General features: G+C 38.9%; 1 protein-coding gene across 1 annotated transcript in view; it reads left to right on the top strand.

The window, feature by feature from the left end:
- Positions 1-12,595, top strand: part of F5 (coagulation factor V) — a 38,013-nt gene extending 25,418 nt beyond the window's left edge. Inside the window, exons 16-25 of the mRNA XM_035115560.2 lie at positions 133-340; positions 1,998-2,177; positions 2,964-3,080; positions 4,067-4,138; positions 5,269-5,363; positions 6,855-7,010; positions 8,613-8,757; positions 8,867-9,015; positions 9,656-9,838; positions 10,408-12,595. Coding sequence (XP_034971451.2) covers positions 133-340; positions 1,998-2,177; positions 2,964-3,080; positions 4,067-4,138; positions 5,269-5,363; positions 6,855-7,010; positions 8,613-8,757; positions 8,867-9,015; positions 9,656-9,838; positions 10,408-10,554 — 1,452 coding nt within the window. The 3' untranslated portion in view covers positions 10,555-12,595. The remainder of the gene's footprint in view (positions 1-132; positions 341-1,997; positions 2,178-2,963; positions 3,081-4,066; positions 4,139-5,268; positions 5,364-6,854; positions 7,011-8,612; positions 8,758-8,866; positions 9,016-9,655; positions 9,839-10,407) is intronic.
- Positions 12,596-16,482: the final 3,887 nt, after the last annotated feature.

The following is a 16,482-nucleotide window of genomic DNA, read 5'->3' as shown; positions in this document are numbered from 1 at the left end:
TTAAATTTATTACATATTAATATATCTGCATCAGAATGGAGTAAACTGATGCTTTCAAATAAACCACAAGAGCAGCAATTCATTTACCTGAGAAACTAATTTTGGAACCTCTTTCCTGTCATTGTTTTGTAGGAAAAAGATATTCACTCTGGCTTGATTGGACCAGTCTTGGTCTGTCAAAAAGGAATGCTTGACAAGTATAGCAAGCCAAAGGACATGAGAGAATTTGTCCTGCTTTTTATGGTCTTTGATGAGGAGAAAAGCTGGTACTTCAATAAATATAAAAAAAAGACTCATGTTGAGAGAATTTCCGGAGCAAAAAGGCACCATAAATTTCCTGGTATAGATGTTTTCCTTTGTCTATTTTAAGATCCCTAGTGATGACGAATAATAACTATGACTATATTGAAGAAAAATGATAGGGATGTTTTCTGAATGTTAACATTTTGCAGACACAAAACACTTGCATGAGATTTTTCTCTCTGTGTTGTCACCCATATTCCTGATAAGAGTTCGAATAGAGTAGATTTACAATCAGAGGTCTCAAATTGTTTTAGCACAACCAGTCCTGCTATTGACTACAGGTATTCCATTGAACTAATATCAAACTCATCTGATCTTATTTTTGCTTCAAATATTTTCCTGTTTCATTCCAAGGCCACCTCTTGATACATGTTAATGTATTCTGTTAATATTTTGTTAACAGAAAAATATCATTAACCTCCATCATAATACGCAAGTCAGTTTTCTCTTTATTCTTCAAACTTAACACTGCATCCTTACTCTCCCTTTCAAATTGAATTTTTCTATTTAAATAAAGTTTAACTAGGTAGAAAAGCAGAGATATTCCTCAAGGCCATTGTTTATCCCATCAGTGGGCACTAATGAGCAAAAGTTAAAAAGTTTTAACTTACTTGGATTTGAGCTTATATTTAACTCCTTTCCATTGAAACGGGAAGGGCTTGAGGTATTTAGTGCTGACTGGATTACATCCATTTTTATTTTCCACATCTAACCTGACATTTGTAAAGCTAACTTTTGCTAAAGCCCTTGAAAATAGCAGGTGGTCAGGAGCATAGTTCCTGAATGCATTCTTTGAAGGTGATGCCCCCAATGAGAAAATAGGCACCAACTATGTGTTGTAATTCTGTGATTAGAACTTCCAACATAATTGTTGTCTTGTAAAACCAGCAAGTTGCCATGTCCCAGTTTGGATGGTTGTGCCTGTAAATTTTCATTTCCTATTAGCAACTTCAAGTGGTGGTGGTGGGGACTATTTGGATTAGAGGCTTCTGCAGCTTCAGAGAAAGAACTGAAACAGGACATGCCGCCCCTGGTGACAGCAAAAAACAAATTATCCAATGTGGCCACAAGTCTATTAGATTTCCAGGTTACTACTGCATGCTATGATGATACTATCTTAATTAAACCACGGAGCTGAAATACTCTTCTATGTCAAGGCTTTGAAGAACTAAGTTGTTGTTGTTTAGTTGTTTAGTCATGTCCGACTCTTCATGACCCCATGGACCAGAGCACGCCAGGCACTCCTTTCTTCCACTGCCTCCCACAGCTTGGTCAAACTCATGTTCGTAGCTTCGAGAACACTGTCCAGCCATCTCGTCCTCTGTCGTCCCCTTCTCCTAGTGCCCTCAATCTTTCCCAACATCAGAGTCTTTTCCAGGGAGTCTTCTCTTCTCACGAGGTGGCCAAAGTATTGGAGCCTCAGCTTTAGGATCTGTCCTTCCAGTGAGCACTCGGGGCTGATTTCCTTAAGAATGGATAGGTTTTATCTTCTTGCAGTCCATGGGACTGCAAGTAGTTACTAGGAAGTTATAGAAATTGCAAGTAGAACTAAGTAGTTATAGACTGTAAGTAGAACTACCGTAAGTAGTTATAGAAATTGCAGTTATGCATCAAAACGTTTAAAAACAACAACAACCACAGAAGGATATGTGTGCTGTTTCTTAATCTCTGATCACATGTTCTTTTTCTTTCAGCTATTAATGGGGTTTCATACCACCTTCAGGGGTTGCGGATGTTTAAGGATGAGAAGGTCCACTGGCATTTGCTAAACATGGGTGGGCCAAAAGACATTCATGTTGTTAATTTCCATGGTCAGACATTCACAGAACAGGGAATGGAAGATCATCAGCTTGGTGTCTACCCTCTTCTTCCTGGTAAATATAATCAGATGGATCCATATATTGTTGTCAGAAAATTAAATGCTCTTCTCTATGATGTTGGAATGAAGAATTCTTAAGTAGTTATATCAATGTGAATAAAAATATATGATTGTTTAAAAAAGAATGGCAAATGACCCAGTCCATGTCAGCATATAAACAACCCCTAATTTCCATGGTAAATGGTTGAGAAATTATTGCAATAGAATCCACTTTGCTTCCATTAGCCTTCTGAGATGCACTGGCTAACTCCTTTATGTTATATAAGAAGAGGGGTGACGAACTGGATCCACCTGGTAGTCTGGATCCTAATATTCCCCATCACCATGGGCCACTTTGACAGGTGAGCAGGCACCAACCACCTGTCAATCACCTGCGATCACCTTGACAGCGGGCGAAGCATTTCTCTTTGCAAACTGGGTTGAATACAAGTTAGTATGCAAAGAGAAAATGTTATTGTCTACAGATCTGCTCTGCTTTATTGATTTTTATCAGAAATCCCAACGTATGCAGTGAAAATATAGCACGAGAATACATAGCTGGCAGTCTAAAGCTGAATATGATTTAACCATGAGCAACAACAACAAAAAAAAAAACAAAAACAACTGGATGTCTGTGAAAGTTCAGGAACCTTGCACCTGATCTAATTCCCGTTAGTGCAGAATCATAAAAAACAGAGTAGGCTTTGGTTTAATATAATACTGCTCTACTCATCTTCTGACCACATTTGCAGTTTAGACATGTTTAACAAAAATGTGCATGTATTTTCTTTCTGCTTTTAAGGTTCATTTGGTACTGTTGAAATGAAACCGTCAGGAGCTGGCACGTGGCTTTTAAAAACAGAAGTCGGTGAATATCAGGAAGCAGGAATGCAAGCCTCCTTTACTGTTATAGATACAGGTAACAGAGTTTAACCATATTGAACCTCACAAAACAAGGCACATAAGTGCCATTGCATGGTTGGGAAGCAGTGTGTGTGCAGTGGGACTTCAAGCTATTGCAAGTAAATTGAGCATTGTTTTGTATCCAATACAGTACTGGTCCAACTAGTGCAGCTCAGAGTAGATGCACTGAAATTAATCAAGATGGCTTACTCAGGCCTATTAATTTCAGTGAGTCTATTCTGACGAAAACTTTGTTGGATGCCACCCATTGTCACTGGGACAGGCCCTGATTGGTGGGTACTGGCAGAGTTTCCAGGGATGCTGGGATTGTTAAAACTCCAAAGCCTGTGTATCACTTTCTGAAGTCCTTTTGCATGCTGCTAGAACTAGTCTCTTCACCTCTGAACTTCTTCAATGATGCACAACTTAGCAGAGTAGTGCAGCTTTTCCTAGGCAACGATCTAGACTGCTCAGTCAGGACAACAATCAGGAACAAAGCTGACAACTAGTAACTTGATTTTGTAGTTTATTATGGTAAATACGGCAGTTAACTCACAAGCTATATACAAGTTACTATATACAGACACAAACTTCATCACTCTCCAAGCACTCCAGAATACTCCTAACTAGCCAAACAATGTCATAGGTCATGCTGCCTATATGAGAGACCTCAGCCAATCACCAAGCTGTTACAAGGACCTCTTATCTCCAGGCAAATTTCTCCCGTGCTCTGTCTCCCTAGCCTGTAGTCAAATCACTAATTGCTCACTTGCAAAGCTGCACGTAGCTTGAACTTCAACAGGGATCATGTCTGCCATTTTTATGCTTTTTTTAAAAAAAAGTCTGGCTGTGTATTTTTTCCTTCCCATCCCAGACTAAGTGCACACAAGATGTTGCAATGGTGCATCTCCATCTCACCCCCAGGTGTAACCTAGGGTATAGGATTGTTCTGCCTAACACCAAAATTTAGGGAGGGTTAACATGTTTGGTCCCTTTCAATAGGATGCAAGCTGCCCATGGGTCTAGCAAGTGGCATTATAAAAGACTCACAGATCAGTGCTTCGAACTACATAGGTAAGTTAAATTTCAAAGTGAAGGAATTTAAGTCGTTAAGTTGAATATGTTTTGCCTCTTTGCAAGTGATATACTTTAAATTCTAGCCTCTAGCAATGGAACCACTACACAATAGACTACTGCTTTAATGAACACCCACGTTCTGTAGTGGCCCAACATTAACACTCTTCCATTTTTCCCCATGGTGGTAGACATAAATTATCATTCATGGTACCAAAATTGACAGCACAAAAGGGTAATATACTAACTAGTAGGCATGCAATATAACATACTGAATATAATGTGTTTGTTTAAATGTTTTTATTTACAATATTTATAAATATTACAATATTGTAATATTTACTATATTACATCTACAACAACACAATTTTTCCAAATACTGTACAAACAATTGTGAATTGTCCTGGCATTTGTACAGACTCTTATGATATATTATAATTATTGCCCCATTTTTTCCCATATTTGTTAGTTTCATATCATAGTCCACAATTAATATATTATATAAATATTTGCCACATATTGCAAAATGAAAATATATAATGCTTGCCTCTGGCTGCTCTAATTTGACAGGTCAGTTTCTCAGCCATTCAGTGTAGTTTGTTATGGTGTTTGGTTCAGCAAGCAAAGACCTGGGCTATAAATTGGTTCTGAAAAGGCCATCTCAACCTAAGACTTGCCCTGCTGGTGATGAATTAACAACAGCAAATTTTTCTTTTGAAATGCATTAGAATGTGTTTGTTTTAGCAAGTTCTAGACTGTTCCTAAGAGCAGGTGTTGTTTTTTTTTTAAAATTCTCACTCACTATTTTGTTTAGAGATTGCCAATGTATTATTGATAATGTTTAGTATCATGTCCATTCTTGTCATGAATGAATCAGTCAGTTCAAACGTGTTTCCATCAAAAACGCAAGGAGCATGCAAAAAAGGATGGTAAAGACCTTGGCTGTTCTGTTGGGTTAGAATGTGGTAGCCTATTGTAGTTTGTAATGAGATTCAATAGCTTTTATTTATTGTTAATAATATAGTTTACAACCACTAAACTGCTTTTTTAAAACAATTGTTCTGAAAACTGGCATCATTTAAACTTTTCAATTTCCTTTTGCAATACATTTTCTATTGGGTCTTACCCAGGATACTGGGAGCCTAAACTGGCAAGATTAAATAATGATGGAAAATACAATGCTTGGAGCGTTGGGAAGAATGAAAGTGAACATCCTTGGATCCAGGTATGATTTGATCACAGAAACAGAGTATAGATTTGAAGTAACTTGATTTAAAATAGCTTGCTTTTCTTTTTTTAGCTTAAAAAGGAAATGCTGAGTTGAAGGTATGATGGCCTGTGTGGGTAAAAGAACCAATAGACTAGACATCAGAAGGTCCTTAAGCTTTGAACTTCTGGAATAGTCTGATGGATAAAGTTGCAGGCCAAAGAACATTGTTGTACTTGAAACAGAGTAGGATCGATTTATTAAACTTCTCTTGTAACTGTGTAAAGTTCACCTCAAAAATGGAAAATGTTGGGAAATGTTCAGAATAGAGCATGCAATATGATTAAGGAGCTGGAACAACTCCCCTATGAGAAGAGGTGACAACAATTGGGCCTTTTCAGGTTAAATAAAAAGTGGAGCGAGGGGTGGGGCATAACAGAGGTCTATAAGATAATGCATGGTGTGGAGAATGTGGTGAAATTTTCTCTCATTATACCAGAACTCACAGTATGAAAGGGGCCCCAGATCCTAACTATCTTGCATATATTTTTGTCTTTCTCAGCATCATCATTATCTATCAGTTGTTTTTGACATACATTATAAAATCGCTTGAGAACATGTGCCGCAAACTGAGCATTTCCGACTCAATACAAACATTCGCTACTGCACTTTGACAGTATGACAGCGATCTCTCATCTTATTATGCACAGTCACATTAATATGCTTTCATAAGTGAACACTGTGTGAATACAACAAAGTTGTTTTGTGATACAGATTGCATTGTGTTACACATTCAAGTTTAATGTTTACAGTGTATGATTAGTTCTGCAACGATTATGTGACTGCTTGTATTATTATTAGTGATTGGGATCTTAATATTCTCAACAGCTATGAATATTATCATACTTATTATTAATATAAAAATGAGACCACACATTTATTATATATTCTGTGTAGAGATTTTTAGCTGGTCTGTCCTTGCTGTGGGGCCTGAAAATATTTTTCCATTGTGGCCCAAACCCACTCCCAGTGGCCCTGATGAGTGCAAATCATCATGAACACATAATGAAAAGGACATCTAGAGGGGTCTTACATTTTCAGAGGGAATTGTATGGGGAAAGAGAAAGGAGTCATTTTATCTTACCGTCACTTGTATGGAATCAATAAGCCTGGCAGTTGCCAGCTGGTTACATGGAGTACATGGAGCCCAAGAACAATTTTTGAAATGGCTGATTTAAATATTTTCTCAACACTAATATAACATGACAGAAAGACAGACAGACAGAAAGACAGACAGACAGACAGACAATAAAGCTGCATATTATATTAAAAAATGAACATTGAAAAATAAAAATAAACTGGCTGAGTCACAGCATACACATAGAACTAGTCATATACCATGGAGTTTTATGTGTGCATGTGGCAAAAACACACTTGTCTTCCTCACAAAGAGGATACCTTTCCAATGAAACTGCACTTATATGGATCTACTGTTTTGCTTCTGTATAGGTGGACCTAGAAAACCAGGTTCTAATCACAGGCATTCAGACCCAAGGAGCCAAGCGGTTAATGCGTTCCTTGTATACAATGGAGTACGTCATTGCCTACAGCAAAGATGGAAGAAAATGGGTTGCTTTTAAAGGGAATCACTTAGGGGCACAGAAGGTGTGTATCTTTACTGTACTTGTCCCTGTTTTCCACTTGAAAAAAAATAGGCAGCAGGCATTGAAGTTTTTGCTCAAGGGATAATACACGTTCTGCAGGGAATGGCTTTTCCACCTGCCTTGCCCCATCCTCCAGTCCCGGGAGCCTTTATAAGAGACCTGCTTTGCTACAGTACTAATCTGATTATAGAATAGTAATTCTTTATTGTAATTGATAAGTGCAGACTGTTAAATTATTATTTGCTGATGTTTAATTTTACTGTTTACTATTGGATTCTAAAGGATTGTTGAATATTGCTTTATTTTATGAAAATTGTTTATTTTAAAGTTATTGTGAATTTTTTAAAGGATCTGATTGTTACTATAATACTATTAATGTATTATTATTTTTATGTGTGTTGGAAGATGGGTGGTAATAATGATAATAATAATATATTATGCAACACTGTTGTTAAAATATCTGCACTGGCTGTGCATCTACTACGGAGTCAGCTTCAAGGTCCTTGCTTTAATTTAGGTCTAGAGTACCATAGGGATTGCCTAAACCCTAATATCCCAGCTTGATCACTGAGATCATCTTCAGGAGCATCACTTGAGATGGCAAGGCTCATTTGACATCAACATGAAATAGCAGGCATCCCCAAACTGCGGCCCTCCAGATGTTTGGGCCTACAACTCCCATGATCCCTAGCTATCAGGACCAGTGGTTAGGGAAGATGGGAATTGTAGTCCAAAACATCTGGAGTGCCGAAGTCTGGGGATGCCTGAAATAGATCCTTTAGTATGGTCAGCCTAGTCCTGTGGAATGCTCTACCAATAGGGATTCAGCAGGCACCTTTAGTTTCAACCTTTTGAAATGCCTGTTGAAAACTTTTCTGTGCTGCTAGTCTTATGCAGGTAATTAAGAAAAAGCTAGTTGATGGTCTCTGATTTTAAATTTTTACATGTCTTATTGCATATACTGTAAACCACATTGATTTTTTAAAAATAACGTAGCAGTATAGAAATAAATAAAAATTTAAAAATCACAGTGAGACAGAGAACCAGGTATGCCACCTTGAGCTCCTGGAAGGAAAGGTGGAATGTAAACGTAATAATAGATAAATATGAGAATATAAATGCTAAAATTATATGAATACTATATGCTCGTACTAAACATATATGACCACATGAAAGTAACTTTTTTCACATGTAGCCAATGAGGATATAAATGTCCATTAACATGTGTATCGCCATTCATATTGCAATTCTCATCCAATCATAGCTGCCAAGTTATCCCTTTTTTACAGGGATTTTCCCTTATGCTGAATAGGCTTCCTCGCGAGAAAAGCGAAAACTTGGCAGCTATGCATCCAATCCCCACTGAACTGGCTGGGTGCATCTTCTGAAACGCATCCCCACCTAGAGAGCCACCATTTATTATGCATGGTTAATTGGAATAAAAACTGGTTCAGGGCTATTATAGTCCATCTTTTTTAGCCCGAGCAATTGTATAGAAATGGGCAGAATCCATGTAAGAAAATATACATGAGATACTTCACTGGAAGTGCATCTATTAACAAATACCGCAGAGTTACTTACAGAGCTCTTTTGTTTCCATTAGGTTTTTGAAGGCAATTCAGATGCCCATGGCATAAAAGAAAACCTCATTGATCCTCCTGTTGTTGCTAGGTATATTAGGGTGTATCCAACCAAGTTCTATAACAGGCCGACTCTTCGTATGGAACTCCTGGGTTGTGATACAGAAGGTAAGACCTGGACCCTGCAGCTGAGGCCTTTCTTTGTGTACATCTTTGCTGTAAACCATACTGTTGCTTAGGAGATCTAACCAGGATGTGTCCATATTTTTTATGATAGATTGCTTTATGCCATTGGGAATGGAAAGTGTGGCTATCAAGAATGTGCAAATTACAGCCTCTTCTTATAAGAAGACTTGGTTGGGTTCATGGGAGCCATCTCTTGCCCGCCTCAATCTCAAAGGGAAGATGAATGCCTGGCAAGCAAAGGTAACAATGAACGCTGCAAAACCGAAGCTTCTGCAGTTGTTTATTTTTTAATAATGTAAAAGTAGAGTAAAAATGAAATAATCAGGGTGGCATACAAGCTAACCATCATATTAAAATAGCATATAAAGAAAACAACCAAAAAAAGTGGAAAGAAGTTAGCGCTGGCACTAGTGAAAGAACTCCGTTAAAAAAATAATACCTGTAGCTTGAAGTCATTGGATCTACTCCAGCGTACACAGGATCAGCAGCTGTAATGCCTGCAGATGATATCCTTGATTAGCATACACATTTAACCCTGGAATACTGAGCTTAATAGGACTTACTTCTGAGCAGACATATATGGAATTGTGCTTGAATGAAGTGTTGGTTATTTAGCTTTAAATTCTTTTAACAGCTATGTTTTATTTTCTTTGATTTACTTCCACTTCACAAATTATTTTGATTGTAGGTCAACTAATACATGTAATTAAATAAAGAATACATGGAAGGATCCTAAACACTTGCCTATTTTAGAGTCTTCGCCCAGTGTTCAGTAACCCTGTGCACTTCTGTAGAACTCAGTTAAAGATTTGCATGTATTGCACATTCACCAGTGAACTTGCATAACTCAGTGTTATTATTGTTCTCATTAATTTTACAGTCCAACAACAACCAACAATGGCTGCAGATTGATCTCCTTCAACCTAAGAAGATAACAGGCATCATAACACAAGGAGCTAAATCAATGTACAGTGAAATGTATGTGAAGACATTTTCCATCCTCTACAGCGATGATGGTTCAGTGTGGAAGCCTTACATGAATGATTCAACTTCCATGGGAAAGGTACCAATTTTTCCTCCCCCTCCCTATTTATTATTTTCGTTTATGCTAAGCATTAAAAATGTTGGCCACTCCCCCCTACTACTGAAGTCCTTTAACAGTCCTGATTTGCCAGGTTTGACTCAGTAACTCTATACTGCCAAATCATTTTGCTTCACTATGGATTTAGAGTTCTTACAAGCAATATAGGGACCAGTGATAATTAGATATGGCTTGTGTAACATGGAATAGAATACTAGAGCTACATCTCTGAACAGTGGTTTTATTGTAAAGATCAAAAGCTAGAGGCCTTGGGTCCAAATTGTAATGTGTAGCGGATCCCCCCACCCCACTGTGGGGACTGGAGCTTGGGAAGATCTCTGCCTGAGAACATAGAGAATCATAATTGGTACAGTGTTTGTTGTGGACTCAAAGGATGGCCCAATGGCCTGACACATAAGGGACTGCACAGGTTTATATGAACCTAGATATTATGTGCCATTGTGGGAATATGAGTTAGTCCAACCTTTTGTCTACTCATTGTGCATTCATTCTGCACTTTTGTCCACTCATTTTGTTATGCTTGTTTTCAGGTGTTCACAGGCAACATTAACAGTGGTGGCTTAGTCAAGAACTACTTCAGGCCACCGATATTTTCCCGATTTCTTCGTGTCGTTCCAAAAACATGGAATCAGAGTATTGTACTTCGGATCGAACTCTTTGGTTGTGATGTGTTTTAGGGGCTGAACAGAAGACTATCATACTGAAAGCCCCACAACCTTTAAGCTTGCTGATACCAGATGTTTTAAAAGGGGAAACCAGAACAAAAAAACTCTTTTAGAGTGATTAGGGGTGTGCGTATCCAAAGCACTTTAAGCTGTGGATTGGAATAGCTTTGAAAATTCAATTAAAAGACATTCGTACCTATTTAAGTACTGTGAATGCATAAGATAAACAAGCAATTGTATTTTCCATTATCACTGTGAATAGATACCTTAATGTGTATTACAATCATTGCCTTTGCCTTCTTCTGCACTTCCCACCTTCCCTCTTCCATGCTCAGAATAGCATGCTTCAACCAGATAGTAAGAGCAGGAATGAGGAGTGGGGTCAGGACTCAGGAGTCTCTGATCAGTGAGCTGTCAGCAGACACATGAGCTTTGTTTACCAAAGGATTCTGAGGAGCCATTCCTTCAGGTGAGGTTAGTTGGTCTTGTTCTAATTCAGGGGTCACCAACTTTTGTAGGCCTGTAAGCACATTTGGATTTTTGAGACCGTGCTATCAACACCACCCACTTTTCATTTCTTCTCTGCGGATCACATCCCACCTCCATGAGAGACAGAAAGATAGTGCACGTATTTCCCTTACTATGGGACCTGAATAGAAGTTGGATCCAGCAGAATTAATTTCAGCCTTGGAAAGGGCATAGAGCTGAAAGAGAAGTGGGGAATAATAGCGTTGCTCTTTCAACTTCCTCCTTCAGGAGAGAAAAGGTAAGCACCCTCATGACCAAGAAGACAGCTCAGAGGGGGCACCTGGGCAAGACCTCAGGAGCTCCCCTACAGCCACAGGAGCCACTGTTCTGATTCTTCACAAAAGCTGTTGCTGCTGATAAATGAACATTCACAACATTTGTCAGTATAACTGATCTAAGTAGACACCGCAATTGGTTCTACATTATCTCAGATGAGTTCCAAACTTGCCTAATAAAAGGGTAGTTCGCAAATATAAGTAGGAAATCATAGAATTGTAGAGTTCTGTGATTTTCTGCGTATCAGCTAGATGTTTGTGCTTCAAACAATTATTGACTTCATTGTATGTGGGGAAAACATTTAAAAGAACGTACTGTACACCGCATATTAGAGAATAATTTAAGATGAGTAGAAATGGTTATGTAAGGTATGTCTCCAAATGCACAGTCATGTACTTTGCTAACTATTTATGGACAGGTCTTCCTTCCATGACTTTGGAGGTGGATTAACACTGAAATTCATAAGCGGGTGGTAAATCTTTCTGCAAGGTGCTTAACACTTTTTCAGGATCTGTTATTTGTATTTTCTGAATGAAATGCAAAACAATGCATATCTAATGTGTTAAAAGCACACTTGGTTGCAGCTCCCTTTTATTCCAACATCTTTAAAAATCACTGATCCGCAAGACCTTTGGACTGCTACTAAGAGGCAAAGAAAATGCGTTGTATTCTTATTTCTGTATAACAAAACTGACACTGTATGAGGGGAAATGCTAGAAAGGAATTAGTTCAAAAACACTGAAATCATGGCTCAGCCAGTGTGGTGCAATGAGTAAAGTTTGCAGCCTGGGTGCAGGAACTTAACTTCAGATTCCATCATCTCTGAACACTGACCATACTTGCTGCTTGATAGGATTTGGAGTCCAGCACAATCTGGAGGGGGCACAGATTCCCCATCCTTCTATGAATAGCAAATGTTGTTGCATTCTTTCCTGTTGTGGAACAAAGGCCCAAACTATATATGATGTAGGAGACATTTTCTTATTTTTTAAAGGTATAAAATCAACTGGTGCTATTGGAGGCATTTAACGCCATTCCCCACTGTTTTTTCCCAACTAAAATCAATTATCGCAAAGCTGCTATTAGTTCTAGTTGAGGAATGGGAGAGCCCCCACATGGGCTAACATCAATTTAGAAGTGAGGAGCAATTTCTATAGTGAAAATGGTGGTGGGGAAAAGGGTTAAACCAGGCATGGCCAAACTTGGCCCACCAGATGATTTGGGACTACAATTCCCATCATCCCTGACCACTGGTTCTGTTAGCTAGGGATGATGGGAGTTGTAGTCCCAAAACCTCTGGAGGGCCAAGTTTGGCCATGCCTGGGTTAAACCTTAATCAATTTCAGTCTACATCTGCTTTGGAGTAAATAAAAAGAATTTTGAGAAATATCATCATGACTTTCATGCAATTTGGCCCAAATCATAGAAAACTGGATTAAGTGCTTAAATAGATCTAATCTGAGGCAGTGGTTGTTTTTAAAAATGTGAGGTTTTTTGCCAAGCTGACTACTGCTAGATGCATCTGATTCACTTTATCAAGCATGTTAAATTTTTAACAAATCATTCATTGTTGTTATTTCTTATAACTGTGAAGAATGAGTTTACTTCAAAGCATCCGACTCAAACTCTGGGTTGCAACATTATTATGTTTTTCTGATCAAAGTTCCTGCACACAGCCAGCTCATATGCTTACCATATGAATATTATTCTTCCTGTATTCATTGTACTTTATTTAAACTGGATTTTATTTTCCATTTCTGTTTTGGCAAATAATATTGTATTGGTATTAAACAATCAGCTATTATCCTAGCTTAGCCTCTGACATCCAGCTATTTGTAGGGGTGTTGCACAAACATTAGTACCGGTACATGGATATACTGTGTCACCTGCCTTTACCAATGCAGATAACTCAGGTTAACATTTTGTTGTTGTTTAGTCGTGTCCGACTCTTCATGACCCCATAGACCATAGCATGCCAGGCACTCCTGTCTTTCACTGCCCCCCACAGTTTAGTCAAACTCATGTTGGTAGCTTCGAGAACACTGTCCAGCCATCTCATCCTCTGTCGTCCCCTTCTCCTTGTGCCCTCCATCTTTCCCAACATCAGGGTCTTTTCCAAGGAGTCTTCTCTTCTCATGTGGTGGCCAAAGTATTGGAGCCTCAGCTTCAGGATCTGTCCTTCCAGTGAGCACTCGGGGCTGATTTCCTTAAGAATGGGTAGATTTGATCTTCTTGCAGTCCATGGGACTCTCAAGATTCTCCTCCAGCACCATAATTCAAAAGCATCAATTTTTCGGCAATCAGCCTTCTTTATGGTCCAGCTCTCACTTCCATACATCACTAGAGGGAAAACCATAGCTTTAACTATACGGACCTTTGTTGGCAAGGTGATGTCTCTGCTTTTTAAGATGCTGTCTAGGTTTGTCATTGCTTTTCTCCAGGTTAACATAGCAGAGGGAAATCCTAGGATGCAAGGAAGAGAAACCTGCAAAAGTAAAGAAGGGAGCTACAGCTCTGCTTTGTTGTATGTGTGGTCCTTGAGCACACCTTGGCAAAATGATTTCACTGCAATGTCTTCACTCCCATAAAATATGCTAATGAAAACAAAGCAAGCTTTTCATATCTTTTCTTTAATCCCTCATAATAGCAAGGATGATTTGGCTAAAAATAGGCTCATTTCACAGGTGGGAAATTGAGTTTGAGACCAACAACACTATTCTATTCATGTTTACTTGGAAGTCCCACAGTATTCAGTTGCTGACATCCAGGTAGCTCAATATTTGCATGATAATTTAAAACAAATAATTTTAGTACTTTATAATTAATGCAATATTGCATCATTGATTATTCTGTTTGGAATTTATGTAGCTTAACTCAGGCCAGCATTTTAAACTTTCTAATAGTGTCCCCCGTTAGCTCACATCTTAATAAAATCAGGAGCTCTTTAACAGGTACACTATAACCAGGAAATATTATTTTCCCTTTCTGTCTGTTGGCCCTCTCTTTTGCAATACATTCAGCTGATCTTATGTGGAATAAGATGATTCCTGGGTGACTACACCTGAAATTTCAAAAGACCATGCTTAGTCATTAGGCAGAAACAGTCTCGTGCATGATGCTTGCTACAACGTGCTTTGAGAGCGCCTTCAGCAATAACTGAAACTGGTTTACTCTGGTGAAATAGACAAGTTCTGAGGTGACTTCACTCTGTACTTCATGCAAAATTCAACTGAGAGAGGGATCCAGGTTGTGTTATTAGGTTGATGAAGATTCAGGCTCCCCAAAATTTCAGAGGGGAGAAACTCCTTACATGATGTAGTCTAGACTGAAGTCTTGTTCTAGACCAGGCATCCCCAAACTTCGGCCCTCCAGATGTTTTGGACTACAATTCCCATCTTCCCCAACCACTGGTCCTGTTAGCAAGGGATCATGGAACTTGTAGGCCAAAACATCTGGAGGGCCGCAGTTTGGGGGGTGCCTGTTCTAGACTAATCTAGGCAAGACACAGAAGCAGCCCTGTTTCCTGAGCCCTTTCCACTCCTTTTAAAGCCCCTGAGAGTCCAGGGTGTGTGTGTACATTCATTTGAGAGACTCTCAGGAAGAATGTACTGTTTGTCAATATTGATGTGGTCCCTCTATGTAAAAGACCTGGGCCTATTCTAAATATTGTGGACATTTCCCCTAATATAGAGCAAAGACTATTTTTAGATCTGACCTTGGATCAGGGTAAAACTCCTGAAACTCAATAACAGAGGTTCAGTTGAAGTTCAGCAAGGAAAGAGAAAGGATGCTGTTGAGTGTACAGAACGGAAGCCTTGTGGCTAGTAACCTTCTAGTACACTAATTCTCAAGGATTCCTCCTGCTATTTCTAGATCTGGATCAATTGTGGCAACACAGATTCAAAAATAATGTGTCAGATCAATGGGTCATAAACTACAAAATGATAGGCAAAACAGTCATGAGAACTGGTAGTAGTTGTGACACCATATTATTTAGAGCCTCTTTGTTTTTTGAAAGTTCAGATAACAATTGCATCACCTAAAATTCATGTCAACTGCAGCCACAAGGTCAGATGCTTAATTAAGGCACAACTTTTTATCTAATTGTGTGTGTGAGAGAGATACTTTAAAGGAAACATAGGACAACAATATGCTTGATAAGATAACCTAGTTGTACTCAGAGTAGACCCACTGAAGTTAATGGACATTCCATTTTTTATCAGTTACAAGTAGGTAGCCGTGTTGGTCTGATGTAGTCGAAACAAAATAAAAAAATTCCTTCCAGTAGCATCTTAGAGACCAACTAAGTTTGTCATTGGTATGAACTTTCATGTGCATGCACACTTCTTCAGACACCACACTTTCACAAGTGTGAAATGAAGTGTGCGTGCACACGAAAGCTCATACCCATGAGAAACTTTGTTGGTCTCTAAGGTGCTACTGGAAGGAATTTTTAATCAGTTATATACCACTTTATCTTCAAAGAAGCAAAAGGTGGTGTACTTTGTTGTCCCCTCTCCATTTTAATCTCACAATAACCCTGTGAGGTAGGTTAGGCTGAGAGACAGTGACTGGCCCAAGGTGACTGAGTGAGGTGCCCATCATTAGGGTTCATTAGGGTCTACTCTGAGTAGGACTTAGTGGAATACAACCTAGAAGAAGAAGAGTTTGGACTTGATATTCTGCCTTTCACTCCCCTTAAGGAGTCTCAAAGCTGCTAACAATCTCCTTTCCCTTCCTCCCCCACAACAAACACTCTGTGAGGTGAGTGAGGCTGAGAGACTTCAGAGAAGTGTAACTAGCCCAAGGTCACCAAGCAGCTGCATGTAGAGGAGCGGGGGAAGCGAACCTGGTTCACCAGATTACGAGTCCACTGCTCTTAACCACTACACCATGCTGGCTCCTATTGTAAGAGAGCACAGATGCTGGGTCTAGTGGGGTCTGAACTTGGGTCTATATACTTTCACACATTACTGACTACTTACTTACACAAGTGTTTCCCATGCCAGCTTCTAGCAGTTTCCATGTCAAGAAGTTTGCCTTGGTTTCTAATGTCTAATCAACATTGGATCCTACACAGCAACCTTTCCACCAATGTTCCAGCTTCATCTTTCATTCAGATGGTTCAAAACTGAC

This window comes from Zootoca vivipara, chromosome 4, assembly GCF_963506605.1.
Source record: "Zootoca vivipara chromosome 4, rZooViv1.1, whole genome shotgun sequence".
Lineage (NCBI taxonomy): Eukaryota > Metazoa > Chordata > Lepidosauria > Squamata > Lacertidae > Zootoca > Zootoca vivipara.
Note: the sequence above shows the minus strand (reverse complement) of the source record. Positions and strands in the feature narration are given on the sequence as shown.